This window comes from Suricata suricatta, chromosome 15 (genome assembly GCF_006229205.1).
Source record: "Suricata suricatta isolate VVHF042 chromosome 15, meerkat_22Aug2017_6uvM2_HiC, whole genome shotgun sequence".
Lineage (NCBI taxonomy): Eukaryota > Metazoa > Chordata > Mammalia > Carnivora > Herpestidae > Suricata > Suricata suricatta.
The window spans coordinates 78139986-78167126 of NC_043714.1; the positions used below are offsets into that span (position 1 = coordinate 78139986).

At 59.1% G+C, this 27141-nt stretch overlaps 2 protein-coding genes across 6 annotated transcripts in view; one reads left to right on the forward strand and one right to left on the reverse strand.

Annotated features, from left to right (window-relative positions):
• ADCK5 (aarF domain containing kinase 5) overlaps positions 1-11016 on the forward strand; it is a 15223-nt gene extending 4207 nt beyond the window's left edge. The window contains exons 2-15 of one of the 5 annotated variants that reach the window (XM_029923089.1): positions 2469-2575; positions 3263-3412; positions 8385-8460; positions 8590-8790; positions 8869-9009; positions 9093-9206; positions 9311-9442; positions 9511-9594; positions 9687-9768; positions 9843-9921; positions 10012-10103; positions 10178-10430; positions 10521-10628; positions 10721-11016. In XM_029923089.1, coding sequence (XP_029778949.1) covers positions 2469-2575; positions 3263-3412; positions 8385-8460; positions 8590-8790; positions 8869-9009; positions 9093-9206; positions 9311-9442; positions 9511-9594; positions 9687-9768; positions 9843-9921; positions 10012-10103; positions 10178-10430; positions 10521-10628; positions 10721-10826 — 1725 coding nt within the window. In that variant the 3' untranslated portion in view covers positions 10827-11016. Of the gene's footprint in view, positions 1-2468; positions 2576-3262; positions 3413-8384; positions 8461-8589; positions 8791-8868; positions 9010-9092; positions 9207-9310; positions 9443-9510; positions 9595-9686; positions 9769-9842; positions 9922-10011; positions 10104-10177; positions 10431-10511; positions 10629-10720 lie in introns of those variants that run through there. The other 4 variants (XM_029923087.1, XM_029923088.1, XM_029923092.1 and 1 more) reach the window with 4 other exon arrangements.
• Positions 11004-23968, reverse strand: CPSF1 (cleavage and polyadenylation specific factor 1). Its single transcript, XM_029923051.1, has 37 exons — positions 23825-23968; positions 18964-18991; positions 18739-18881; positions 18574-18654; positions 18297-18448; positions 18073-18219; positions 17806-17945; positions 17617-17727; positions 17440-17533; positions 17266-17353; positions 17070-17192; positions 16937-16988; positions 16740-16834; positions 16595-16669; positions 16437-16517; positions 16274-16363; positions 15918-16028; positions 15703-15844; positions 15448-15626; positions 15232-15368; positions 14972-15146; positions 14691-14897; positions 14518-14607; positions 14282-14425; positions 14056-14208; positions 13160-13276; positions 12988-13078; positions 12833-12917; positions 12623-12764; positions 12387-12539; positions 12135-12311; positions 11987-12053; positions 11859-11906; positions 11629-11784; positions 11423-11552; positions 11194-11332; positions 11004-11121 (listed from the first exon to the last, which is right to left on the reverse strand). The coding sequence occupies exons 1-37, from the start codon at positions 23951-23953 to the stop codon at positions 11074-11076; spliced, it is 4320 nt and encodes a 1439-aa protein (XP_029778911.1). The 5' UTR covers positions 23954-23968; the 3' UTR covers positions 11004-11073.
• Between the last annotated feature and the right edge of the window lie 3173 nt (positions 23969-27141).

Here is a 27141-nt window from a genome sequence, read left to right on the forward strand (position 1 = left end):
CAGAGCCAGACACGGGGCTTGAACCCACGAACGTGAGATCTGACCTGAGCCGAAGTCGGAGGCTTAACCGACTGAGCCACCCAGGCGCCCCACTAATGACTTTCTGAAGAGAAAATGTTTAGAATGTCCCACAGCCTGGACCTACCTGTTGGGTGTGCTCAGGGTCACTGATAATGAATGCTGAGCCCCAGTGGCTGGTGGGTGCTGTCAGCTCTTACTCAGTGGGCTTGCTGTCTTCTCGAGAAGATCAGATTCCTAGCATAGCTCTCAATGGCCAGCCAGCTGGCGTGTGACAGCATTGATACTCCCAGGCTCTCAGGCGCCAGCCTCGGGCCATCTTGCCCACTCCTCACACTTGACTTGGATCCACTTGGCTCCATCACCCAGCACCCCCCCACCATGGGCTGACTTCCCCAGCACATTGTCCAGTCCCTGCAGGAAAACCCCAGGGCCCCTTGGCATGCCCTGTCTGGCTCCAGCTCACTGGGCTGCCCACTCTTTTCTTTTTGGGCAGCGCCTACCCCGGCCTCACCAATGAGCATATAGTAGGTCCACATGGACCTCTCCTCCCCAGAAGTGCCCTGTGCTCTCCTGGCTTTAGGCCTTTCCTGCACCCACATCCTCTGCAGAGAAGACCCGCTCTGGTGTCCACGTGGAAGTCTCACTTGCTGCCAGGTCGTGGATCTTATGCCTCCATGCTGTCCCTGTGATTTCTGGGCTTTGTCTGCATTTGTCGCATGCAGGAGCCAGTGTCATCTTGGGCATCTCTGGCAGGGTTTGTTTGATGGGATGTGTGGTAGAAGATGTGGAATCAGGTGAGGCATACAGTATGTGAAGACCTTGAGAAGAGGCAGGGGCCAGACGGAGCCTGGACAGAGCTGTGTCTGAGGGGAGTGTGCCGTCTCGGTGTGGTCACAAGACCTGGTCTGATACAAGGTGGCAGGTCCCAGCTGCAACCACACACCCGCAGGCACTTACGGACGTTCAGAGCAGCTGTCCACCAGGTGTCTGAGGTCACAGATGCCCATTCTCTGGGCGTCCTCTTCTGGTGAGACCGTGCGTGCTGTGCATGCGGCCAGTTCAGGTCACATGGGCCGGGGGGAGGGACCTGAGGGCAGTAGGGGGTGCCATGCTGTGCTGCTCCCTTGCATGGAAAGCCTAGGGGCCCCACCTGCCACTGGTCCCGTCTGCCCGTGGCTGCCTTTCCTGCCTCTGTGGAGTCTCCTTGAGCATCTGCACTCCGTGTGTGTGGCCTTGCTGAGCGGAGATTTTCTGCCCGCCTGTGTTCCCCTCTTGGGACAATAGGTCATGGACCTTTTCTTTTGACTTTTGTGTTATTTTGCAGTCCTTGAAATTGTCTTCAGGGCTGTGTCCTTTGGCCAGAACATGTTTGGAAAGTCATTTCCTTATTTGCCCTGGGGTTCACAATGATAATGTTAGCAGCTGTGCCATGGATTGTGACTTACTACACACAACCTTTTCTTCCCTAAAAGAACTTGCAGCACGGGAATTTGTGGTCGAGGAACTCTTCTATCATGATTAAAATAAGATCAGGAGAGCAAGGCTGTCAGGGCAGGAGAGCCGTGAGGTTTCCGTGGTCACTGGAGTACACAGCGCCTTGTGCCATCCCCACTTCTGGTTCAGGACACCTGCCAGTCAGCCTTCCCCACCCTCCTCCGGGTCCCGCTTCTGGGTCCTCGAATGCGCTCTCAGAACAACCTTTTCCTGTTTCTGGTCTTCTGCCTGAGAGTCTGACATCTGTCTTCCTCCCCCAGCCCTCCCCCAGCCCTCCTCTCTCTCCTTCCTTCTCTTCCTTTCGTTTATTTATTTATTTTGAGAGAGAGAGAGAGAATGAATATGAGGGGAGAGAGAATCCCAAGCAGGCTCCTTGCTGACAGCCCTCAAGTATCATGACCTGAACTTGGGGCCCAAACCCATGAACCGCAAGATCATGACCTGAGCTAAAACCAAGAGTCAGATACTTAACCCCCTGAGCCACCCAGACGTCTCCTGACATCTTTCTGATTGTGTGATGAAGCATTACTGTTCCTTCCTTTGGAAATTCAGAATGACTTCCTGAGGCTGCTGGTCAGTGGGCCAAAACAGCAGAAAAAGAGTTACTTAATCATAGGTCCCGGGACCCCAGTAAAGTATCAGAGGCAGGGACTGACTGAGGGGCGTAGAGGCCCTGTCAGGTGCAGACTGAGTGCAGCCTTTCCCTCTGACCTGTGATTCTTAGACCTTGGCCTTACTCGTGGGAGACGGGATTGTCTTTGCAGGTCTGCATGCAGACATGCCGGCCTGGCCCCATGCACAGGCCCCGGCACTGCTGACATGCTTCGATGAGTGTTTGGGTACAGGGAGGTCCAGGCGCCCCTCACACCCAGGTCTGGAAGTGCTGGGGCAGCAGGAGGCTGGAGGGGGTGTTCTTGCTGCGACTGACCCTGTGCCGTTTGCTCGCCCTGCAGTCACGGCTCTGCCGTTTCCACTCTGCTCTGCTGCGGAGCAGGCCGGAGCCCTGCCTGTACCCTGCCACCTTCTCCAGGAGAAACCTCAGGGTCCTGCCTGCAAGGTGGTGAGTTCCCCGTGGCGCCTGGTGCCCTGTAGGGCGCATGATTCTTACCAGGCAGGGCGGGAAGGCCTGTCCTGTGAGGCCCAAGGCTGCTTCTAAGTGCTTCTGTCCCCAAGACAGATGCGTTTGCTCCACTGTGTGGTGGCTCGGAACCCCCCACCGCCAGGCCCCAGAGTTTGTGGGGCAGGACTACCTGCCCGCTGCGGGTGCAGGAGGGCGGGACTGCCATGGATGGAGCCACAACCTGGGGTGGGGGGGCGGGGTTCTAGGCCTGGGGTCCCTGGGCACGGTGGGGCAGCAGTGAGGGGCAGTGTCAAGAGGCCAGCCTCAGGGCTGGTGGAGCCGCTGCTTGGTGACCCTGGGGCAGATGTGTGACCAGATGCTGGGCTCCTGCCAGCCTCTCACCTTAGTCTCCTGTGCATGCTGCCCAGCCCTGCTGTCTGACACTTTGCCGTCTAGTGGGCTGTCGTGGAGGTGGATGGTGGCTATAACTGTACAGCGCAGGAGGCCCTGGTCCCTTGAGGGTCACAGCTCTACCTGCAAGCTGCTTCCCATGTAGCCAAGGAGCCTCCTTCTGTGCTCACCGGCCCCTCGGAGCCCGGTGTCCAAGTCCAAGGTGACCGGGAGCACTCGAGTGTCCACGCGGGCATCTGGAACTAACCTGAGTCATGCACCTCTGTCTCCCTCCAGGTCCTTGAGACCCTGGCCCCTGTGGAGGCAGGCGCTCTCTGCCGTGGTGACGGGGGTACCCCTGCTCCTTGGGGTCCGCTATTTCACAGCAGAGCCTCAGGAGAAGAGAAGGATGAGGCTCGTAGTGGATGGTGCTGGGCGCTTCACCAGGTAAAAGGGGCCGCGGGCTGGGCAAGGCTTTCTCCCCGGCGCAGTCCTGTCCTGAGACGCGCGGGGCTTCAGCCGGGGCTGGGAAGAGCCGCAGGGTTTCGCTGCGGGCTTTCAGGCTGCCGCCCCTCCTCCATCCCCTGCTTGTCCCCTTCCTCCCCCCCACTCCCCTAAGGAAAGCTGGCATCCGGAGAGGTTTGGGGCTCAGAGAGGAGGGCTCTCATCCTTCCTCTACTTCCATTGGACTGAACTAGAGATGGACAGTATCTGGTCATTAATATCAAGGGTGCCTTAAACTGAAGGCCCTTTTCATACTCCCTTCTCTCCCAGTGCAAGATTCTTGGAGGGGGGAGGGAAATCTTCCTGTTGGAGCACTCAGACATTTCTTCAATTGGTCAGATCCAGGAATTCCTACAGCTAAGAAGTCCTGAGAAGCGGCTCTTGGTGATGACTGAAACCTCTGTCTGCTGGATCCCGCTGCTGGGCTGGGAGCACGTGACTGCTCCGGGCGCGGCTCAGGGAGGCCTTGGTCAAGGGGGCCCCAGGGTTGGGGTGTGGGGTCCTGCGCTGGTCCTGCTCTGCAGGCTCTGAGCCCCTGCGGCCTCCTAAACCTGGGTCATTTCTCAAGAGAAGACTCAGGACTGCTAAGGCTTTCAGCACTTAGCCAGAAACTTCTTTGAGGTTTATGCTAATGGAGGCCATAGATGGCTGGATGGCTGAATGCTTGGCCACTTCCTGCCGTGAGGACAGAAGCCAATCACTTCCTAGCTCACTGGTGGTGGTCTCCCTAGGTGGTCAGGCTTGCCGCCCTCGAGGACAGCTTCTGGGCAGTGACTTCTCTGTCCCAGGGTTGCACAGTCTCCACAGTCCTGAGGTAGATGACGGCAGAGCCTGGAGTCGGCTCTGTCTTTCCTTCTGTGAGCCTCTGTCACGTGGGTGCGTGAGGATTCTTGGGGACTGTCCCCATGCAGCCTGGTTCTGAAATGCACACTCAGCAGGTCCGGGCTTACCTCATCCCCTGCCTGTCGTGTGCCGTTATTCCCCAGCGTCAGGTGCCCCATCAGTGGACTTGGCATGCCTGCCTTCTCTGCCTCCTTTCTGAGAAAATGTATTTTTACCACTTGCTTTCCGAGGCTGAGCTGGGATTAGAGGGAGGGGAACTGTTTTTGTCAGCCGTGAGCCCCAGCAGTTGCCCAGAGAGGCGGGTTGGGCATGGGGTGACCACAGGGCCTCCAGAGTAGGGGGCAGCGTGTCTGCAGGAGCCCGGGATGGCGCACAGGCGGGGCAGGTCAGGGCCGGCTCGCCACCAGGAGAGCCGGGGGCTTGTGCTGGTGCAGGAGAGCAGAGATCAGAACTTGTCAAAGGCTCACAGATGGGGTGGTGGAAAGTTGGCATCAAGGCTGTGGTTTCTTACCCCGCCCCTTACTTAATTTTAACTTTTCGGAAACCTGTGGGCTTTCCTTTTTTGGACATTTTCAAATATCCAGAAAAATTGTAAGAATAATACAAAAGAACTTTTTCTTCTTGAAATGTCTGCAGATAAGTTGTCAGTGCTCCATTATCTCTGAGACCTTGAGTGTGTGTCCTAAGCAAGGGCATTCTGCGTGCAGTCGGAGCTGACGGTGCGGGCCTTCCAGCGCCTTAACTCATTCACGTGTGATCAAGCATCCCTGAAATCACCTTTTTAAAAAGCACAAAGATCCCATGCTAGGCCCATCTCTAATCTCCTGCAGTCTAGAACATTCCCCCTGTGTCTCCTTGGCTTTTCTTTTTAGGTTGGTTTATTTATTTAGAGAGAGAGGCAGAGGGAGAGAGAGAATCCCAAGCAGGTGGAGCCTGATGTGGGGGCTCGAACCCACAAACCGCGAGATCATGACCTAAGCCAAAAATAAGAATTGGATGCTTAACTGGCTGAGTCACCCAGGCACTCCTTTCCATGGCTGTTATGGCTAAACTTGAGGTCAAGCATGGTCCCCCAGACGCCCATGTGTGCCTAGGGCTGTCCTCAGGGGTTCCCATAGACTGTTAGTTTCGATAGTTCTTAGGACAAATCACAGAACTCAGGAAAGTGCTGGCATCTGGATTATGTTATCAAAGCAAAAAAGATACAAATCCAGATGAGCCCAAGGAAGAGAAGCACAGGGTGCACAGGGTGAGGTCCAGGAGAGCCCCAGACTCAGAGCTTCCGTGTCTTCAGAGACACGCTACGCCCCCCACTCCTGTGCTTCTGTTGATGTGTGACTGTGCGTTTGGGGCATTCCCTCAGCTCCCGTGTGGTTTCCTTCCATATGCATAACTGAATCGTTGGCCTCCTGCTTGAACTGTGTCCAGCCTTCCCTCCCTTCCCCAGTGGGGCCGATATCTTGGTTCAGAGCCTCCCAAATTCTAGTCCCATGGTTGATCTTTCTGGCGATCTGAGCTCTTCATTAGCGTGAACTGTCCTGGGCCATCGTGAATCAGACCCTCCCATCACTCAGGAAATCCCCTGGTTTTAGAGGCCCCTGCCAGGAGCTCGGGGCAAAGGCCGAGCCTTTCTGGATAAAGTTAGTTCTTCGTAACACAATGACTTTGACACAGCCAGAGGCTGACAGGCGGGTAGTGGTGTACAACAGCAAACTGTGGCCACACATGGCTGCTGCCTGTTTTATAAATAAGGCCTTCTTGGAACTGTAGTCACGTCTGTTGAGTCCATGTTGCCTGCGGCTCCTTTCACTACCGCTGCAGAGCGGAACCCACGCGGCTCATAAAGCCCAAAATACTTTGTTTCACTTCGTGAAAAAAATTTTGCTGACCTCGTTTTTTGTAGAAGGCCCCTCCGGTTGGGTCTATCTGATGCTTGCTCACGGTCAGATTCAGTTGGTGCATTTGGGCATAGAAGTGACGCTGTTCTGCAGCTGTCAGGTGGCACGTGGGTTCAGTGTGTTCTCGGGAGCTTTGCTGTTTGGTTCCTGGTCTGTGTTATGTTGGTGTCCACCGCTTGTGCCCATGGGCTCAGGATCTCCCAGGACATCTTAGGTGAATTCGTTCTTACTGTGGTCACCAAGTGGTGTTTTTCCTAATTCAGTCCTTCCACGTTTGTTAGTTGGCATTGTATCCTAAGGGAAAAAAAGTCTCCCAGTTTATTCGTGTCAGTCTGGACTCAGGCATTTTTTTATTTCATTCTGTGGGTTGCCCTCTGTCACCATCACTGTTATTTTTTTGTTGCTGACTATTCCAGGATTGGCTGGTAGGAACCCCTTCAACCTGGCCTTTGTGACTCTTTTTCTTTTTTTTCCAAGTTTTTATTTAAATTCTAATTCATTAATATTACAGTGTAATATTAGTTTCAGGTGTAGATCCTGTTATCGCCAACATTTTATAGTAAAAAATTTTAAACAATGGAATTGGAAACACTATACAGTGAATGCAGATTTTGCCATTAACATCTCCATTTTGGGGGGGGGGGTTCAGTTCCCACCCCCAGAACCTTATTGCCATGTCCCCATTTCCAGAGCTGTTTGTTCCTCCTCGCGCTGAGATGCTCCAGGCTCATCCTGTTCTTCCCCAGGCCTGGAATCAGCTACTCTCCAAGGGAGGCTGGTTCCTTGGAGTGGAGAAGGGTTTTAAGGACCATGACATGGGCATTCGTGTGCTCAGCACTCAGGGGTGCATGTGCTCCCAGGCCCTTCCAGCTATCACTGGGGGGTGTCAGGGCACGTGGACATGTGCACATGTGCACATTTAGGTGTTTGTTTCCATATCTGGCCGTACATGCTTTCACACAGATTTCACCAGAGATCATTCTCATTTTCTCCCTTTCTTGATCTATAACTCCCTTCTCCAACTGGGAGAATCCTGGCTTTGTCTTTAATTTAGTGGCTTATTCGATCAGTCACCCTGAGTGAGGCACTTGTATCTCCCCCACCCCCCGGCCTTTGCAGACCTTGCATTGGCTTTTGGACTATATTATTCAGGAAGGAAGGAAGCCCCCTTCCCTGGTTTGTGTCTCTGTGGAGCTCAGAGAAATCCTGTGTCCTCGCTCACCCTGCCAACCATGCAATGCCGCGTGTTTCCGGTGTGGGGCTGGGGTGAGGGGACAGAGCGGGTCTGCAGAGGGCAGTGTGGCAAGCGCAGGGTATGGGCTGACCTTGGACGCTGCTCTAGCATGCTCAGCCGTGACTGCTGGGAGCAGCATGTACCGCAGCAGGCCAGCGAGCCCATCCAGAACCTAGCAACCTATTCCTTCCTGCCTTCTAATTCTGACCCTTCTGTGGCGAAAGTGGCTGAGGGGCTGGGAGGTGGAGGTTTGGCTTGCCCAGTGCCCCCAGGTCCTCTCAGGGCTTTTCCCTGAAGAACAGGAGCCCCACACTCCTCTCATGAAGGTCTGAGGGTCTGCGGTCGGTAATGCTGGAGGCCTGGACTCAGCCCTCGTTTTTTCCCTCTAGACCCAAGTCTTCTGTCCACAGCCTGGAGGTGGGGAGCGAGTGTCCTCGCTGTCGGAAGGAGGGACCTGGGCCTGGGCCTGGGCTCCAGGGAGCTGTCCAGGGACATGTGGAGAGTGGCTGAGCGGGGGAGGGCGTGCAGCTGGCAGGGCTCAGTCCGGGAAAGGTGGCTGACTACAGGCAGGGCCAGCAGTACGAGGGGCCTGGAGCAAGGTCACATCTGCACATAGGAGCTGCTGACAGCAGCCACCTTGCTGACCATCACTGCTGCACCAGGCCTTGGGTGCTGTAAGAGGAGAAGGAAGCCTTGCCTGATGGGTAGGGCCTGAGCCGCCCCCAGGCATCCTGGACGCTGGTGCATGTTCAGGCACAGGGCTGGGTGGGGACCGCCCTGCTGGCCATTCCATCCAAGGGCAAGGAGGCTGGACCAGAGCCTGTCCTCTGCCTGCCTGTGATCCCCGTAGCCGCTGCCACGTGCTCACTTGGTCTGGTGGGCTCGTGGGGGTTCTGAGGCCCAGTGCCTGCCAAGGGCTGAGGATAGCCTGTGCCCACAGGTCTCTGAGGGTCGGCCTCCAGATCTCCCTGGACTACTGGTGGTGTGCAAACATCGTCCTGCGAGGGCTGGAAGAGGTTTGTGCCCACACCCTGGCCACAGTGCGGGGAGGGCCAGGGGAAGGTGACAGGCCACATGGAGGGAGGTGTTGGGGGCACTAAGGAGGTGCCCGCCTGCCCCCATTTTTCCTCCATGCCTGTGGTCAGAACAGCCCGGAGTACTTGGAGGTGATGTCTGCATGTCACCAGCGGGCGGCTGATGCCCTGGTGGCTGGGGCCATCAGCAACGGGGGCCTCTACGTGAAGCTGGGCCAGGGGCTGTGCTCTTTCAACCATCTGCTGCCCCCGGAGTATATCAGGACCCTGCGTGTGCTGGAGGACAGAGCCCTCACCCGCGGCTTCCGGGAGGTGAGCCCTGCTCTTGGGATGGGAGCGGGGGACTCTGACAGCAGCCCCCACGCTGCTCCAAGAACCCTCTCCTGCCAGGTGGACGAGCTGTTCCTTGAAGACTTCCAAGCCCCACCCCACAAGCTCTTCCGGGAGTTTGACTACCAGCCGGTCGCTGCTGCGAGTCTGGCCCAGGTGCACCGAGCCAAGCTGTGGGACGGCACGGCTGTGGCCGTGAAGGTACTGGGGGGGCCGCCCTGTGCCAAGGTGGGTTCTGGGGCTGTGGCAGCTCCGGGTCCTCCCAGGAGCCTTGCCTGATGCAGGTGCAGTACATCGATCTGCGGGACCGCTTTGACGCAGACATCCACACCCTGGAGCTCCTGCTCCGGCTCGTCGAGCTCATGCACCCCAGCTTTGGCTTCAGCTGGGTCCTGCAGGTAACCGCCGCCCAGAGGCAGGCTGGGGCAGCAGTGTCTGCGTGTGCGTGCTGGGGGCGGGCTGGTCCCGGACCTGCACCCCCAGCTGCCCATGTGGCCCCCAGGACCTGAAGGGTACCCTGGCCCAGGAGCTGGACTTCGAGAACGAGGGCCGGAATGCTGAGCGCTGTGCACGGGAGCTGCAGCACTTCCGCTATGTCGTGGTCCCCCGAGTGCACTGGGACATGTCCAGCAAGGTGGGCTGGGCCCCCCCCTGGGTGGGAATGTACGGGCCTGTTGAGCTCAGCCACTTGCTCTCTCCCAGCGTGTGCTGACAGCTGAATTCTGTGAAGGCTGCAAGGTCAACGACCTGGAGGCCATCAAGACCATGGGGCTGGAGGCAAAGGATGTGAGTGCCGCATGCATCGGCGCCTGGGCGTGGGAGGGGTGTGTGCACCCGGAGCACAGGTTGACGGTGGCCTAGTCCTGTTCTCTCTCCAGATAGCAGAGAAGCTCATTGAGGCTTTTGCTGAGCAGATATTTTACACAGGCTTCATCCACTCTGACCCCCACCCTGGCAACGGTAGGAAAAGCACCCCTGGGGGTGACTGGGGGGCCAGGTATAGGGGGCCAAGGGCCAATGTGCTGTGTTCCTAGTTCTGGTGCGGAAAGGTCCGGATGGGAAGGCGCAGTTGGTGCTGCTGGACCATGGGCTCTACCAGTTTCTGGAGGAGAAGTAAGCTGGGAGCCGGGGCGGGGGGCGGGGGCGAGTGCGGGAGGCAGGTGCTGGCCGGGGTGCTCTGGCCTTACTGCTGGGCTCCCCCAGGGACCGGGCAGCCCTGTGCCAGCTGTGGCGGGCCATCATCCTGAGGGACGAGGCGGCGATGAAGACCCACACAGCTGCACTTGGGGTGCAAGGTGAGGTTGGGTGTGTAGGTGTGTGTGCTGGTGGGGCACGTGGGCCTGGCTCACTGTCCCCCCATCCGCCCCAGACTATTTACTCTTCTCCGAGATGCTCATGCAGCGGCCCGTGCGCCTGGGGCAGCTGTGGAGCTCACAGGTGCTGAGCCGCAAGGAGGTGGCCTACATGCAGGCCAGGGCGCGGGAGCACTTCGCGGGCGTCATGGGGGTGCTCAAGGCCCTGCCACGGGCCATGCTGCTTGTGCTGCGCAACATCAACACCGTGCGCGCCATCAACGCTGCCCTGGGCTCCCCCGCTGACCGCTACTTCCTCATGGCCAAGAGGTGGGCGCTGGCTGGTGGGATGGCTGTGGCGGGCAGGGGGGGTGGAGCGGGACTGGGCCCGCTGACCACGTCTCTGGGCAGTGCCGTCAGGAGCTGGAGCCGCCTGACAGGTGCAGCGTACCAGCGTGTCTATGGTGCCAGCCTCCTGCGCCACATCAAGGTCATCTGGGAGATGTTCAAGTTTGAAGTGGCCCTAAGGTGAGGGGACTGGAGGGGGCAGGTGGCCGGGCAGGTAGTCAGTACCTGCTCCCCACCAACCTGTGACCCCTCTGTGCGCCCCCCCCCCCCAGGTTGGAGACCCTATCAATGCGGCTCACTGTCCTCCTGGTTCGGCTCTTGGTCCACCTGGGCCTCCTGCCTGAGACCCAGGGGCTCTCCGAGTACCTGGAGACCTAGGGAGCCTCAAGGGCCAGAGGACCTCAGAGCTCACCCAGCGTCAGACCAACAGATCCGGGCTGGAGGTGCATGTGCCCCCAAGACCCAGGGCGCTGAGGCAGCAGTGGCCTGGGGCGGGGGACGACATAGGGCTGTGCCCACAACCTGGCCGGGAGACCCTGCAATGACCACAAGCTCTTTTCAAATCAAACCTCATTTTCCTTGTGTTTTGTACAAAAAGGGGTTGGGGTGGCACACGGTGGGGGGTCTAGAAGTGGGCTGTGACGCGGTCTGTCTCCAGCAGGTCGTCCAGGATCTGCAGGGAGAGTGGCTGGTGAGGGGAGGAGGTTCGGGGGAGGGGGTCAGGGGAGGCAGGGCCGGAGCTTACGATGTCAGGGGTGGTGCCGATCTTCTTGGCCAGCTCGCTGCGCTCCATGGTGCTCAGGTACAGGTAGCGGTTGAGCAGCTCCCCGTCCAGGACGTTGCGCACTGCGTTCTGCAGGATGCGCCGGTCGACGTGCAACATCCTGGGGGCGGGAGGGCAGGCAGCAGGGCAGCAAGGGGGGGGACTGGGGGGGGAGTTGGGCAGTTGTTTGGGGGGGGGAGGTCACGCTCACCGGAAAGCCCTGGGGTTGAGGCCAGCGTGGTGGGGCAGCATGGTGGTCAGTGCATTCTGGAGCATTAGCAGCCGCCGGTAGGTCTTCTCCTGCATGGGCAGCAGGAGCCCGATGCCGCCGTCCAGCGTGGCTGTGGGTGGCACAGCGTGAGCTGGGCTGACCCCCCCAGCACCACACCCCTGCCCCCATCCTGACCCGGGACTCACCGAACCACGTGATGTGCTTGTTCTCCCACACAACCGACTTCTTGCTCGGCCCCTCAGCAGCCCCCCGGCACGGGGTCCTCCAGAACGTGTTCACGTGGGCGCCCACGTGGAAGTCCGCCCGGCGGAGCAGGCGCATGCCCCCGAAGCTCTCTTTGGCTAAGCCAGAGGGAGCTCAGGTCACTGCCTGCCCAACCCCCCAGCCCCACAAAAGGGGGAGAGGGAACACTCACCTTCTGGCAGGTACATGTACACCATGAGGTTGCGGTCACGGTCAGACACTGGGGAGCAGAGTGCCCAGCGTCAGTCCAGCCACACCTGAAGTCTGAGAGCCCCTAAAGCTCCCAGGCCCTGTGCTCACCCAGGAAGCCCAGTTGGGCATTGTCCACCATGAAGTCCACACTATATACCTCCAGGGGCTTGGCATCCTGGGGACAGGAAGGGGAGGGACATCAAGGTCACGGCGAGGCCAGCACCCACCCAGCACCAGGCACAGTCCCCACAGGTACCCGGGACACAAGGCTCAGTGTCTTGCTCTCCTCCTGGTAGCGCAGCAGTGAAATGCTCTTCATGACGTCGGCGGCCAGGATGAAGTTCTTGACGCTGATCATCTGGTGGATGTAGAGCTGGGTGTCGATGAAGGCCATGCCTGTCAGCTCGCTGGCCCGCAGGCTCCAGAGGAAGATCTGGGGGGACAGGAGGAATAGGCAGCAGCTGGTAGGCAGCGGGCGGGACTGGGCGGGCAGCGGGAGAGGGCGCACCTTCTGGCCGATGGCAGACACCAGGTGCCCATTGCAGTGGCACAGGGCAGTTACTGGCCCTTTCTGCTCCTTCTCATACAGGACTTTGAACTTGTTCTTGGTCAGGGGCTGGCCAGGCTCAGGCACCACCTCAATCACATCCATGATCAGGATCTGACGGGGAAGGAGGGTGGGTGAGGTGTGGGGACAGTGCCCGGGCTGCTGGGCACTGCCCACCCCCTCCTGCGACCCCTTACCCGTCCTCGGCAAGTGACCTCCTCCCCCTGCATGAGGCAGGTCCCAGCAGCCACGTAGCCCTTGAGGCCGGACACAGTCTCCTCACTGCGCAGTGACACCGTCTTCATGCAGGTCACGTGCTCCCACTCCTCCAGCTCGATCCTGCACACGACAGGGTCAGGATGCAGCCTACAGGCTGGCCCCTGGTCACCAGCCAGACCCAGCCTCACCTGGCATTGGGGATGGCTTCCCAGCTGACTGGGGAAATGAGCTGGATGGAGAAGGCCTCCTGCTGCGGGTGGATGTACCGGTCGTCTGCACGGACAAAGGGTGCCGGTCAGGGCGGGCGGCCGCAACAGCAGGCCCCGCTCTGAGCATCTCGCACCTCTCTCAATAGTCTCGAACTCCTTCTCTTCGCCGGTCATGCGCGGGATGCGGGTGCAAGGCATGTTGGTGCTGGTGGCAACAGCATACACCTGGCAGGGAGTGGAGGGGGTCAGGGGCTGGTGAGAGGCAAGGCCCGGAGGGTCTCTGGCCTCAAGGGGACAGGGTCAGACCTTAGACTCCACGTGGTAAGCCACATAGTGGGCTGTGCAGCGCAGTGGGATCTTCCTGACAGGCCACGGGGCGTCATATGACAAGTAGGCAGGCAGGACACTGATCCTCAGCTCACCCTGGTGGGGCAGGGCCACAAGGTATGAGGGTCAGTGAGGCCAGGGCAGGCCAGGTGATCCCAAGCTTCGGAGGACTCTGGACAGCCTCAGGTCTGCTGGAACAGGCATGTGCAAGGGGCTGAGACCTGCTGTCCCGTGTTTCACCCGCTTCCTGTCCTCCCTCCCAGGCCCACCCGGGCTGGGACGCTGGCCACAGACCTGGTCTGGGCCACGACAAGGGAGGACCAGGCTCAGAGGAAGCTGGAGGCTGCAAGCAAAAGCTCACCTGTACACTGACCACACCAGAGTCAGCACAGCAGACAAGGGACCCCTGCCAGGGCCCCCCTTCACCCGTGGTCCTAAGTGTGTTAGCATCGACAAAGCACTTGCCATGTTACCATCACTGGGTCACCACTATCATCCTGGCATCACGGCGGAGGAAATGGGAGGCTTGGAGAGGGTGAGCACCTTGCCCAGTCACACAGCTCCTGAAGGGCAGAGCTGGGCTCCCGGCTGCAGACGGGTGCCCCAGCGGCCTAGGCCTCTACTGCTGCCTGCGCTGTCCTCCAAGCCCTCCCGGTGTTAAGCCCCAGGCTGCACCTCTTTGGCCTTGGCCCTGTCCACTGTCTAGACAACCCCGTGACCCTCCAGACGAAACCCAGGCTCCTGCCCTGTCCCGAGCTGTTGAGGGCCTCATTTCTGGGGCCCCAGCACCCCCTCTTGGCCTAGGCACCACGGGGGAGTGTCAGACAGAACTGAGCAAAGCAACATGGGGTGGCCTCAGCCTGCAGTCTCCCTACCTGTCTGTTGAAGTAGAGGAATCCACGGGGGCAGTTGACATTGTGGAACGGGGCAAAGGAGTCAATGGGACCATCGATGCCCATGGGGTGCAGCCGCAAGGCCCCCCGGCCAGTCACCAGGAGCCAGTGAGGTGAGGGGCCACAGATGAACACCTGAAGGCAGGTACTATGAGATGAAGCCCCATCTGCACCCCTCCACAGGACCCCCAGAAAGCCACCTGCCTACCCCTGAGTAGCCATAAATGTCCTCGAAGTATCGGAACCGTGCCACGCGGCCACGCGCCCCGGCCCCCTCCTCAGCGCTGCCCCCTTCCACTTTTTTCTTGGATGGCTTTGGCTTTTTCTCCCGGAAGTTGATGTTGTGAGGGACCTGGGGGTGGAGGTGCACGCACCATGAGGGCCGGGTCTTGCCCTCACCTGTTCCACATCCACCCCACGCCCAGCACAACCTGCTCACTGCACCTTCTTGAACCGGACTTTGAGGTTTCCCTGGCCAAGCTGGGAGTCATGGGGGAAGGCCTCGTAGATGAGCAGCTCCTGGTCCACATGCACCTGCGAAGCAGTGCGGGGTCACCCCAGGAGGGTGGGGCGCACCGTGGGGTCGCCCCGGGAGGGCAGGGGGTGTGCACACTCACCAGGAGGTAGGGCCTGCTCTGGCGGCTCCCCAGCGCCACCAGCAGCACCTCCTTGACAAGGGGCAGCTCCCCCTGGCGCGTGGCCTCCTCCTTCCGGGCCTCACCCTGCGTGGTGGGCTGACCAAAGGAGCTGTCCACCAGCACCCGCTGCCCCACGGGAAAGTTCTTCACCAGGAACACTAGCCGCCAGTCAGGGAGCTGGTAGATCTGTGAAGGGAGCGGGGTCAGCAGCCGCAGGAAGCAGGGGCAGGGAGCTGCTTAGGGCGCAAGGCGGCACGCACCTCCATGGTTCCGTTCTCGCGCACCAGCAGGCACCAGTGAGTGGGCTCTGCCCGGAAGGGGGCAGGGTCGCGGTCAGCGGGGGGCTGGCTGCTCCTGCGGGCCTCCTCCTTGCTGGGGCTGAAGAGGGAGCCCGAGTCCCCGTACAGCATCTCCTCCTCGTCGTCCACCGTGGGGCTGGAGGCCGCGGCCGGCAGACAGGTCACGCGTGGCCTGCCACAGGGACCCCGGACCCAGCCCGGGCCCCGGCCACCCCGCATACCTGGTTTCCGAGCCCTGGGCCTCCGCCTCTGAGCCGCTGCGGCCCCCCAGCTCGTCGCGGGCCCCGCCCAGGCGGCTCTCCGTGGTGAACATGCCGCTGACGTCACGGTACACGCAGAGCGTGATCACCTTGGACTGCTGCAGGGAGAGGGGCCGGGCTCAGCTCCGGGGAAGGGGAGGCAGCAGGCTGCGGGCGTGGCGCGGGGAGGGCACTCACATGGTGCAGCGGGGGCTTGTGCAGCGCCAAGCGGTGGTGACGGCCGCCGTAGGAGTCGCTCTTGAGCAGGAACATGGTGACGTGGCCCTCGGCACTCATGATGACCACGTAGGGGTCAGCCACGGCACACTGCACGATGGGGGAGCCCAGGTCCACGGGGATGAAGTGCAGCTGGTTCACTGTGGGCACAGAACAGTCAGCGCCGGGCGGTCGGCACTGGCCACCCATGCCCACCTGCCCACCGCCCGAGCCCACCTCCTTCCAACAGGCGGATGCCGAGCGGCGACACCTGCACGATGTAGCGATTGTCCCCAATGTTGCCAGCAAAGACGGTGGGGCCCTGCGTAGCAAAGCCGCTGGTGTCCAGCTCCATGATCTCCTGCCCTGTCTGCAGGATCTGCAGGCGACGGGAGAGTGAGGCGCACGCTCGCCGCGGACCCCGCCCCGGGCTGCTGGACCCCGCCCCTCACCATGGTGGAGTCTTCCCGGCTCAGGATAAGGAACCCGTGCCTTCGTCCGTCGTCTTCTGCCTCAAGAGTGCTGGGCTCCTGCTCGGCACCCTCCCCCTTAGAGGCGTCTTCCTGTGCCGGCAGGAGAGCAGACATGGCAGCACCCAGCCAGGGGTGCCCGAGGGATGGGGTAGGAGGGCAGACCCCAGCCAAAACAGAGCAAGCTTGCACCCGGGCACGCCTGAAATGGCACAGCAGAGCCCTGTCCTGGGCCCCGCTGCCCCCAAGCCACGTGCACTCAGGCTGAGTCCACATGGAGGCAGCCATGGGTCACCTGCCTCACTCGGGGCCTCCTCACCAGCCTAGGACACACCTACCTGCTCCTTTCGCACAGGGGCGATGACTGTCCACATGTCATAGCAGCCAGGAAGTTCAAAGGTCGTCACCACCTGGGGCCGGATGCTCTTCTAGAAGAACGATGGGGGGTGTCAGTCCACCCAGGTCCCGCCAGGCAGCACCACAGCGCTGGCCCCCACGTACCTGCAGGACTGACAGGGCCCCATTCTTCCCATAGCCGGAGCACACCACGATCTCCAGGTCTGGCTCGGGGCTGTTCTGGAACTGCACAGCGGCCGAGTAAGGACAGGGCGCCACCACCGTAGGAGCCCCTCACACCCCATCCCTTCACCCAAAAGCACCTCTTCAGAGAGGAAAGCAGGCTCGCCCATGGCAGCGTTGGCACAGGGTCCGATGTTGAGGATGCTGTCACATACCTGCAGACACGGTAGTGGTCAGGCCGGCCACCGGCCGGCCCAGGAGACCCCTCCCCGTGCCCAGCCTCACCTCAAAAGAGTAAGTGGCCAGCTGTGTGCCCGACTGGGCCTCGCTGCCGTACACTTCAATCTCATCCACCTCATCCTGAGGCACCGACTTGCCCCCTGCAGCAGACAAGAGACCCCGTCGGGCCAGGCGGCCCAGGCCACCAGGCCTAACCCACCCAGCCCCTGCCTTGCCCCCGGCAGCCCGTTCCCCGTCCTCACCCGACCAGCCCACTGTGGAGTCCACTCGCTTCTTCTTCGAGGGAGGCTCTTCCTGTGAGGAGGGAGAGTGAGCAGCCCTCTGGGGCTGGCCCCGCACAAGAGGCCAGCATCCCGACAGGCCCCAGGCACCCACCTTGTCAGCGGCCTCTCGGACAGCGCTGGCCGGAGGCTCCTGTAGCTTCTCCGTGTACTTGAGGAGGAGCGAGTTGCCCAGGCGGGAGCCGAGGAACAGGTACCCAGGCTCCATGGTGACCATCTGAAGACCGGTGGGCGGTCAGCGTGGGTGGTCAGACCCAGGGCCACCTCCCACCCACCCAGTGCCAACTCACGCTGGTGGTGAGGACACTGGCGGCGGCCTTGTCGAAGTGGAAGGCGCGGACACTGCGCATGCCGTCCGTGATGAGGGTCAGCACGTAACTGCCAGGAGGGGGAGCGCTGAGCTGGGGGCAGGGCTGTGGGGTGCGGGGGGAGGGCACGGGGCTCACGGAAGGGCCAGGACTCACATCTCACCGCCCTTGAGGGAGATGACCATCTTGTCGTAGGAGATGAAGGCGGCCTGGGCACAGTCGAGGGTGATCCGCACGCCCTCCTGGGTGCCTGTGCAGGGCACACATGGTTGGACGGGCTCCGCAGCCCCTCTGCCATCCCTGCCCTGGGGCCTCGCCCCTGCCCACACTCACGAAGGGGAAAGGCGGTGGTGCCGGTGGTGAGGCCGTTGAGAGCCACGCCGTACGGGGGGACGCTCTGGTTCAGGTACAGCAAGGAGTTGACAGCAAAGATCACCACCCCACCTGGAGATGGGCATTCTGGTGGGTGGGGCTCAGCACCCTGCACGCCCCCTGCCCCCACCCACACAGCTAGCTGCGCACCTATCGGCTTGGGCACGGCGAGGGCCTGCGTGCAGTCGAAGGGAAGGCTGGTGAGGGACCAGATGACCGGGTGGACCTTCTGCGTGATGTTCAGTGAAATGGCCACAATGGAGCATGTGTCCTGCCGCACAGCCACCCGCCTGGGGACAAAGGAGTAGGTCAGCCAGGGGGCCAGTCACAGCACTCCAAGGGCTGGGCGGCCCGGACCCCCGTCCCAAGGGAGCCCCGCCCAGGCCTTGGCAGCCGCGGCCACACAGAGGGGCTCACCCCGGCCAGGTCTGGTTGGGCTCGAACAGGATGAGCAGGGTGGGCTCGTAGTAGCCGTGCAGGAACTGCAGGTCCACAATGTTGAGGAGCTTCTCATCCAAGCCACGCACGTCGATGATGTAGCTGGGCAGGAAGCTGGACCTCTGCCTGCGGGCGACGGGCTCTAGTGGGTGGAGGAAGGAGAGCGCTCCGGGCGGACAGCCCCTCCCTGTCCCAGTACGCACCCCTCTCCCATGAGCCCCTCGTGCTCCTCGGCCAGGCTCTCCCTGCGGAAGGGCAGGACCACCAGGCGCGTGCCGTAGATGAGCATGGCAGCACAGCGCCCGTCGGGGTCAACCCGCACCCGCGGCGTGTGTACATTCTGCACGAACCCGTCCTGGGGGCAGAGGGCACCGTTAGGCAGGCCTGGGGACAGGAGGCGTGAGGGGAGCAGGGGGCAATGGGCTGGGGCGGGAAGGAGGGAGGGGGACAGGGAGGGTGGAGGGCATGGCCTGGCCCTACCCGTAGCTCAGGCTCCTCAAAGTAGTGTAGAGACAGGGTCTTCAAATCATGGGTGCCTGGGTCATACTCCACCACCGACAGCTGGAGGGCAGGTCAGAGCTGTGGCCCCACACTCCCCCCGACGGGCCTCCTACACCCACTCCCTCCTCCAAGCCCATCACCTACCTTGGCGTCCTTAAAGCTCAGGAGCAGCGCATCCCGCTTGGCACCCGCCAGCTGCACGCTGGCCATAGACATGACGTTGCCGAAGAAGGAGAAGGAGGCCACCAGCTCCAGCTTCTCCCGGTGTTCCCGATGGGCCTTTCCCTCTGGGGAGAGGCCAGTGGGTACGGGTCTGGGCCTGCACCCCAGCCCCCGTGGCCCCAGGTCGGGGGCCTCCCCTGCGCTCACCTGTGCTCCTGTCATTCTTGGTTGGGGCCTGGGAGAGGGGAGAGGAGGGTGGGCGGTGAAGTCGCGCTGCTGCAGCCAGACGTCCGAGACAGCCGTGCGCAAGCCCGTGCTCACGCCCTGAGTCCCCAGCAGGGCCACAGGATTTCGCAGGTGGCCCCCTCACGGCCTCCCCAACAGCCTGCTCACTCCGATGCTGGCAGTGCTCGGGGCCAGAGGCTGCACGGCAGCTCCGTTTGTGCACCCTCAAACTTGCCTGGCTGGGCCCCACCCCCCGCCCCCCCGCGGCTCATCCTGGGGCCCAGCCACAGCACGGGCATCGCTCTACAAGACAGATGTCCAGCCTGACCCGAGAGCTGCCACCAGCTGCCGGCCCCCCCGACACGTGGGGTGCCCGCGGAGCCTGCGCCGGGCACGCTGCCGCAGAGGGCCTGGCCTCGCCACAGCCTGCCAGGGCCTCCGCCGTTGGGACCGCGTTACCCAGCCCGCAGAGCGCGCGACCTCGGGTGACAAAGCACAGCAAGTGCCGGCGTGCTCCGCACCGCGGCCACACAGGGCCGCCGTTTTCTTTTACAGAAAACCTAGGACTCCAAGCTGGCTTATGTTTCCATGATAAGAGGCTGTTCTCTGCAGTCCTTTGTCAGTAGCTACAGTGAACTGACAAACATGCTCGTAAGTCATCACTCCAAAGCAAAGTAGAAGTTTCAATAACAAAAACCAAGATTATGTTTAACAATATACTTGTGCTACTGGGAAAACATCCTGAAAAGAGCTGCTTGAAGAAAGCCAAGGTTAACTTGTTATAGAAAAGGCGTTTTAAGGGGCGTCTGGCTGACTCGGTCAGGAGAGCACAGTGACTCTGGATCCCAGGGAGGGAGAAAGGAGAGGGGTAACCCCAGCACAGAGCCCATCCAGGGGCTCAATCCCATGATCCTGGACCACAACCTGAGCTGAATCAAGGGTCAGATGCTTAATGGGCTAAGCCGCCCAGGCGCCCCAATAAAAGTTGATTTTCAACAGAAACCATACAAGTCAGAGAGAGTGGAATAACATCTTGAAAGTGCTGAAAGAAAATAATTAACTCAGAATTCTAAACCCAGTGAAAATGCCCTTGAAAAAAAGCTGAAATAAAGGCATTTTCCAATACACAGAAGTGGAGCAAACTCATGGCCAGTAGAAAACTCTACAGGAATTACTAACGGTAATTCCTCAGGCTGAAAACCCCAGTAGGACAAAGGATTATAGGGGCATCTAGTGGGGCATCAACTTCGGCTCAGGTCATGATCTCGCAGTTCGTGAGTTCAAGCCCTGAGTCGGGCTCTGTGCTGACAGGTCAGAGGCTGGAGCCTGCTTCGGATTCTGTCTCCCCCTCTCTCTGCCCCTCCCCTCCTCATGCTCTGTCTCTGTCTCTCTCTAAAAAAAAAAATTTAATGTTTGTTTATTTTAAAGAACAAAGGATTATAAACCACTAAATAAGAGTGCGTGACCTGGGGGGCTGTAAGGGCACGAAGGAGACACGTGTGGCGGGAGCAGGAAGCCCATCAGGGGGCAGAAGAGAGGGGAGAGGCAGGGAAGCCCCACCTGCAGCTGAACCCACAACACCAGTGCACAGACTCCCACAGGAGCCAGTTACAGTCTGAGGGTAAGACAGTGTCTGCACAACCTCAAAACCCATTCCCATGAGACACTCCGCAGGGACACCGGGAAACCCGGTGCCGTGGCAGTGGGAGCCCTGCCCTCCACGCCAGCAGCCCCGCGACTGCACGAAGAGACATGTTCGGTTACAAAACAGGTCACTGGGGCAAACCGGCTACACATGACCAGGCCACTGCTCTGTGGCTCTGCAAGAGACAGACAGTCCTGTTGTCGGGGTGCACAGGACACGCCGACCTCCAGGAGCGGTGAGGCCTCCTGTCTGCAGCCTACTCTCTAGGTGTAGGGAAAAAAAGAGAAGGGAGAAAGAAAGCAGATATGGCAAAATGTTCCCATTTGGGACTGTGCATAAAGGTACGTTGGAAATCTCTGTTCTTGAAACTTCTCGGAGTCTGAAATGATGTAAAATCGAAAGGCTAAAAACAGCAACAACACGCCTCAAGGCCGACATAAGGCAGGTCAGACCAGGGGCTCAGGGCGGAAACAGCACTACAGTATAAAGGAGTCGGTGTTCTGCCCGGAGCGAGCATAGTGCCCATCTGAGCCAAACTGCAATAAACCCAGGGCCTAGTGTGCTGGCGAACGTCACTGAAGAATAATACGAAACCCACAACTAAAAATCAATAGAGAAGACAAAATGACGTAAAAGGACCGCACCAATCCAGAACAAAGCACAGAAAAGGAAAAAGAACGAAGGTGTGGTTAGAAAGCCAGGGTCGGTGGTGGGCGCTCAAGTGCACACGAATTACATCTAAGGGCACAGCCACCAAAGACCCCAATTAGAGGACAGAGATTGTCAAATGGAACACCCACTGTTGGCTGTGGAGTCACTTTCAATGTAACGACACAGATTCTAAAAAGCCACTACACGCAAAGCCTTAAAAAAGAAAAAGCCCCAACAGCGGAGGGGCCCCGGCCGGCTCCGTCGCTCAGCCTTGAGCTCTGGGTGGGGGTCCGAGCCGCACTTGGGCGTAGAGATCACGTGAAAAAAAAAAAAGAAAGCTGAGGTAGCTGCACTGCTATTGGACAAGTAGATTTTAAGGCAAAAACTATTAGAAACAAAAAGGCAAAAGGGAATATTTCATCACAAAAAGGTCAGTTCAAAATTAAAACATTATTCCTTTTTTTTCTTTTAGAGAGAGAAAAAAAATGCAACTGGGGGAGGGGGGAGGGGGGAGAGAATCTTAAGGAGGTTCCATGCCCAGCACCCAGGCCAATACTGGCCTGGTCCCACGACCCTGTGACCATAAGAGTTGGGACACCCGACCCACTGAGCCGCCAAAAAATTTCTCTAAATTTGTCTTATATGCACCCAATACCACATGCACAACACACAGGACTCTTTTTTTTTTTTTTTTTTTAAATTTATTTTTGAGAGACAGAGACAGCGTGAGCAGGGGAGGGTCAGACAGAGAGGGAGATACAGAATCTGAAGACAGGCTCCAGGCTCTGAGCTGGCTGTCAGCACAGAGCCCGACGCAGGGCTTGAACCCATGAACCGTGAGATCATGACCTGAGCCGAAGCCGGACGCTTAACCGACTGAGCCACCCAGGTGCCCCATGGATTCTTGACAGTCCTAGAGAGCAAATATCCTACCCTGTTCATCTCTAAAATTATTCTTTGGGACGCCTGGGCAGCTCCGTCAGTTGAGCCTCCAACTCCTGCTTCCGGCTCAGGTCCTGATCTCAGTTCGAGGGGCTGAGCCCCACATGGGGCTCTACACCGACAGTGCAGAGCCTGCTTGGGATTCTCTCTCTTTCCCTCTTCCCCTCTCCACCCCCCCTCAAAATAAATACATAAACTTCAAAAGTTTTTAAAAAGTCATCTTAGATATTCTTCATTTTTGGCTCTTCCATGTAAATTTGAAAATCAGATTATTAAATCTAATGGGAAACCTGCTGCACCTTTGAAAGCCACTGAATGCGTGGGCTAGCCCCATGAAAGCTGGCCACCTCTACGACATTGAGACCTTCCATCCATAACCATGATGGGTTTTCTATTTAGCTGGGCTTCTGTTAATTTCAAATAAACTACAATGTATTTTCCCTCCCCAAGGGCACAGGGGCCTTTCCTGCTGCCCGGCTGCCCCCCTGAAGCTGCCCCAGGCCATGCGCTCACCCCCTCCCCCACACAGCACCTCTACCTCTGCCAGACCTGCCCCTGCTGGCCGCCTCACCCAAAGGACGGTGGCCCCAGCCCCACTGCCCACACACGTCCCCACCTGCTTCGTGCTCTGTGACTTCCCCACGCTGGTCACCAGCCGCTCAGCAGATTCCATGGGGCAGTGAAGACAGCTTCCACAGAGGCCCCATCACCCCCCTCCCGAATCTGGGCTGAGGCAGCTCTGAACCGCAAGACGCTGTGTGGCAGGGGGCCAGGTGCCCAGGGCCTGGCAGCTTCGTCCTTAGTCTCTGGAGTCCCAAGCAAGAGGCCACCATACTGCCAGGAGAACTGAGCTAGCCTCGTGGGGGGTGGGGGGGTGGAGACAGAGACAAACGCGGCTTGCCCCGGACCCTGCAAGTCACCGGGTCGAAGCCCAGACCTCACAGAGCATGGACCGCGGACCTCCCCGGTCCAAACTGCCACGGGACTGTGCGTGAGGACGGTGCCAGGCTGCAGTGCGCTCCACCGCAATAACCAGACTGATCCCAGGCCTCTGGCCCGCGCGCGGAGCCCTCTCCAGCTGCCCCCCATCAGCTCCACCTCCTGCCCTATACACTTTTTCTCTGACCCGAGAGTTGGCAAACTTGCCTGCGATGGGCCAAAGAGCAAATGTCTGCCCTGGGCTTCACAGCCGCCCACAGTCTGGAATTCTTGCAACTCTGCAGGTGCACCAACTCCCTTGGATCTCAGCGGGCAGGGCGCAGGCTGGGCGGGCGCGCCTGCTGCACTGGCTTACTCCCCCCTGGGGGGCACGTGCTGCTGTCTCACTTTCAAAACCCCTCTTTTCCCACCAGTCACCACACCGTCTCTGATCCCCTTCCGAGCAGATTCACCGTTACTAATTCTTTCCTTCCTGCCTCCCCCTGCCACACCTCCTCCTCCAACTCTTCCTTGCCCTCTTCTCTTCTCAACCGCTCAACGCTGGGGCACCCCAGGGCCCAGATGGCAATCTCTGGGGGTGACGCCAATCAGCTTGAGAGTCTAACGGTCCCAACTTCAGCTCCAGCCCCCACCCCAGCCCTCGACACGGCTGCTGCTGGGACTCACCGGCAACCTGGCCGCGGGCTGTTTCATCTGCAGCAGCTGGAGCTCAAGGATGCGGGCACAGCCCCAGCCTCTCAGAGTCTGTGTCCTGTGCAGCCCTTCCCGCGACAGAAGGAACAGCGTATCACGCATAGATTAGGTTAGAAAGACACTGTGCTCTCATCTTGGTGAGCTGTTCTCCCTCAGCCTTCGTTTTGGGGGAGGCCGCCCTGGCCAAACTCGGCCTCTTTCCAACAGCCGCATGTGTGAGAAAGACACAGAGACCCGGAGCCTGGTGGCACCTTCGGGGGAGGGCAACCCCGGGCAACACGGAGCTGCAAAGGGAGACTGTGCGGGGGCCACCCAGTCAAGCCACTCCCGGCTCCCCGATCCTCAGAAACTGGGGGGTACCGTCTGCTGTTTTCAGTCTCTAAGCTTTGGGGTGCCTTCCTTGCTCCGCAGTAACAAGTAACACAATGTCCAGAGAGGAGCTCCTACGGCCCTTTCCCCAGGTCAGGTCACAGCAACTCCACGCCTCCGGCACCCTGGCACAACCTTGGCATTGCCCTTGGCTCCTCACCCCTTCACGTCCCACAGCCTGTCCATCCTGAACCTGCTCTCCACTGACCCACCGCCTGATGCTCCTGACTGGTCTCCTTGCGGTTCCCCCTGCCACCTCCCTACAAACTCTTCACCATGGCTGCCAGAGTGACCCTCGAAAACCACAGGCCAGGTCACTCCTTAACCTCACCTCCAAGTTAGCAGTCAATCCCTACAATGGTCCAAGAGGTCAACATGCTGATACCCGGCCCCCACCTCCTTCCCCCTCTGACCTTCTGTCTTCTCCTCACTCCTTTTATACAGTAATCTCTGCAGCCACTGTGGGGCTCGAACCCATAACCTCGAGATCAAGAGTCACCTGCTCCACCGACTGAGCCAGCCAGGTGCCCTCCTCACTCATTCCTCTCTCTCTTCCTCAGGGCCTTTTGGCTGTTTTTTTTTTTAAGTTTTTTATTTACTTTTGAGAGACCGTGCGAGCAGGGGAGGGTCAGAGAGAGGGAGACACAGAATCCAAAGCAGGCTCCAGGCTCTGAGCTAGCTGTCAGCACAGAGCCCGACGTGGGGTTTGAACCCACAAACCATGAGATCATGACCTGAGCCAAAGCCAGACGCTTAACCGACTGGGCCACCCAAGCGCCTTTTTTTTTTTTTAATGTTTATTTACTTTGAGAGAGAGAGCTGGGGAGGGGCAGAGAGCGGGGGGAAAAAGAGAGAGAAAATCCCAAGCAGGCTCTACAGTGCCAGCACAGAGCCTGATGCGGCACTTGAACTCACACACTGGGAGATCATGACCTGAGCTGAAGTCCAGAGTCAGACGCTTAAACAACTGCGCCACCGAGGCCCCCATCTCTTGGCTGGTTCCTGAATACCTGTCCCTACTGCCCTAAGGCCTTCACCTGCCTGGAACCTTCACCTGACACCCATGAGGCACCAGCACCTCCTCCTTGCCTGCTCAAGTCTCAACCTTGCAAGCAGGCAAAATTTTTTAAAAATGTTTTTTAACGTTTTATTTATTTTTGAGAGAGTGTGTGTGTATGTACACGTAGGGGAGGGGCAGAAAGAGAGGGAGACACGGAGTCCGAAGCAGGCTCCAGGCTCCACGCTGTCAGCACAGAGCCTGATGTGGGGCTCAAACTCACGAACCATGAGATCATGACCTGAGCCACCCAGGTGCCCCGCAAGGCTGCAAAATTTACCACACCTGACGCCCTACTCTCCCACCCTGCTCTGCTGGTTTCCACAGCACCTTTTTTTTTATACTTTATTTATTTTTGAGGCAGAGAGAGGAGGGGGGAGGGGCAGAGAGAGAGGGAGACACAGAATCTGAAACAGGCTCCAGGCTTTGAGCTGTAAGCACAGAACCCGATGTGGGGCTCAAACCCATGAACCGTGAGATCATGCCCTGAGCCAAAGTCAGCCGCTCAACCAACCGAGCCCCCCAGGCGCCCCTCCGCAGCACTTTAAACTCTAGCCCAAGGGAGGCACCTGGGGGCCTCAGTCGGTTAAGCGGCTGACTTCGGCTCAGGTCATGATCTCACGCAGTTCGTGAGTTCGAGCCCTGTGTGGGCTCTGTACTGGCAGCTCAGAGCCTGGAGCCTCCTTCAGACTGTGTCTCCTCTCTCTGCCCCTCCCTGCTCATGCTCTGTCTCTCAATAAAAAAATAAAAAAATAAAAAATAAATAAAAAACCCTAGCCCACAGGACTGCTGGCTGGGTGCGGTGTCACCCACTGGAACAGCAGCACCGCAAGGGCCAGCTTCTCTACCTGAGCTGCTCACCAGCATCAACCAAAACAAGCTTAAATAAACATCTGCTGGAAAGGTACCAGTGAATTCCAGTGGGCTGTGAAGCCTTCTGTGAAACACATGATGATGTAAATGCTTCTGATCTGTCTCTAAAGGAGCGAAAAGTCTCAGTAATTACAGCAAAGATCCTCTCATACAAAATGGAGGCTGACAGACTCATCCAATCACTTTTAGTAATCTCTTCACCGAACGTGGGGCTCAAACTCATGACCCCAAGATCAAGAGTCACATGCTCTTCGGGCTGAACCAGCCCGGAGCCCCTAGTAGTCTACATATACAATACAAAAACAAACACGTGTCCTGAAGTAGGTGCCCAGGAAGGTCTGCCTCCTTCCCTCTGCCCCTCTGACATCATCTGCATCCTGCATCAGCCGCTACTCAAAGCCCTTTGGTGAGCCCTCCCTGCTCTGTGGACAGCAATCCCGACCACATGTGCCTTCTCCCCCCCACCCCACCTCCGCTCTACACCCTAGTCCACCCCGCATGGCCCCTCCCCCCTCAACGGCTTCCGGCGTGTGCACGGGCTAGTCCTGCCCGAACATCCTCCACTTCCCATCCTTGTGCCTGGAGAAGGCTCACTCCCGCTCTGAGAACAGGTAAGAAACCAACTCCGGCAAGAAGCTTTCCTTGACCAACTCTGGTCGCTTGGGCAACCAGAGTACCCTGCGTTTCCTCTATGGACGGCTCCATCACACTCGAGAAAAACGCCTGTCAGTGGTCTGTCCCGACACGAGACCCAGCCTTGTCCTCTGGCCAGGGCTGTTCTTCCTCCGACAATGGTACTCCGACCTCTCGTTCCCTCCTCTACCTCCGCTGCACTCGCTCCAGTCTACAATCCACAAGCCTGTTTACAGGCGCGTTTCTATTTCGCACGCGGCCTCTGCCGCCTCGAGCTTTGGTAGGTTTTTGTTCAGCTCTACGACCTGGCACGTCATCTGCGGGAACCAGCAAGGCCGAGCGCAGGGAGCGGAAGGCA

What these genes read in the sequence shown, in the direction of transcription:
- CPSF1 (XM_029923051.1), bottom strand. Translation starts at nt 23,953, where the DNA reads ATGCGTGATACGCTGTTCCTTCTGTCGCGGGAAGGGCTGCACAGGACA. An exon ending in GGGCCCTGTCAGTCCTGCAG is followed by an intron (nt 16,364 to 16,436) that starts GTACGTGGGGGC and finishes TCGTTCTTCTAG; the next exon opens with AAGAGCATCCGGCCCCAGGT. An exon ending in GCGAGAACGGAACCATGGAG is followed by an intron (nt 14,898 to 14,971) that starts GTGCGTGCCGCC and finishes CTCCCTTCACAG; the next exon opens with ATCTACCAGCTCCCTGACTG.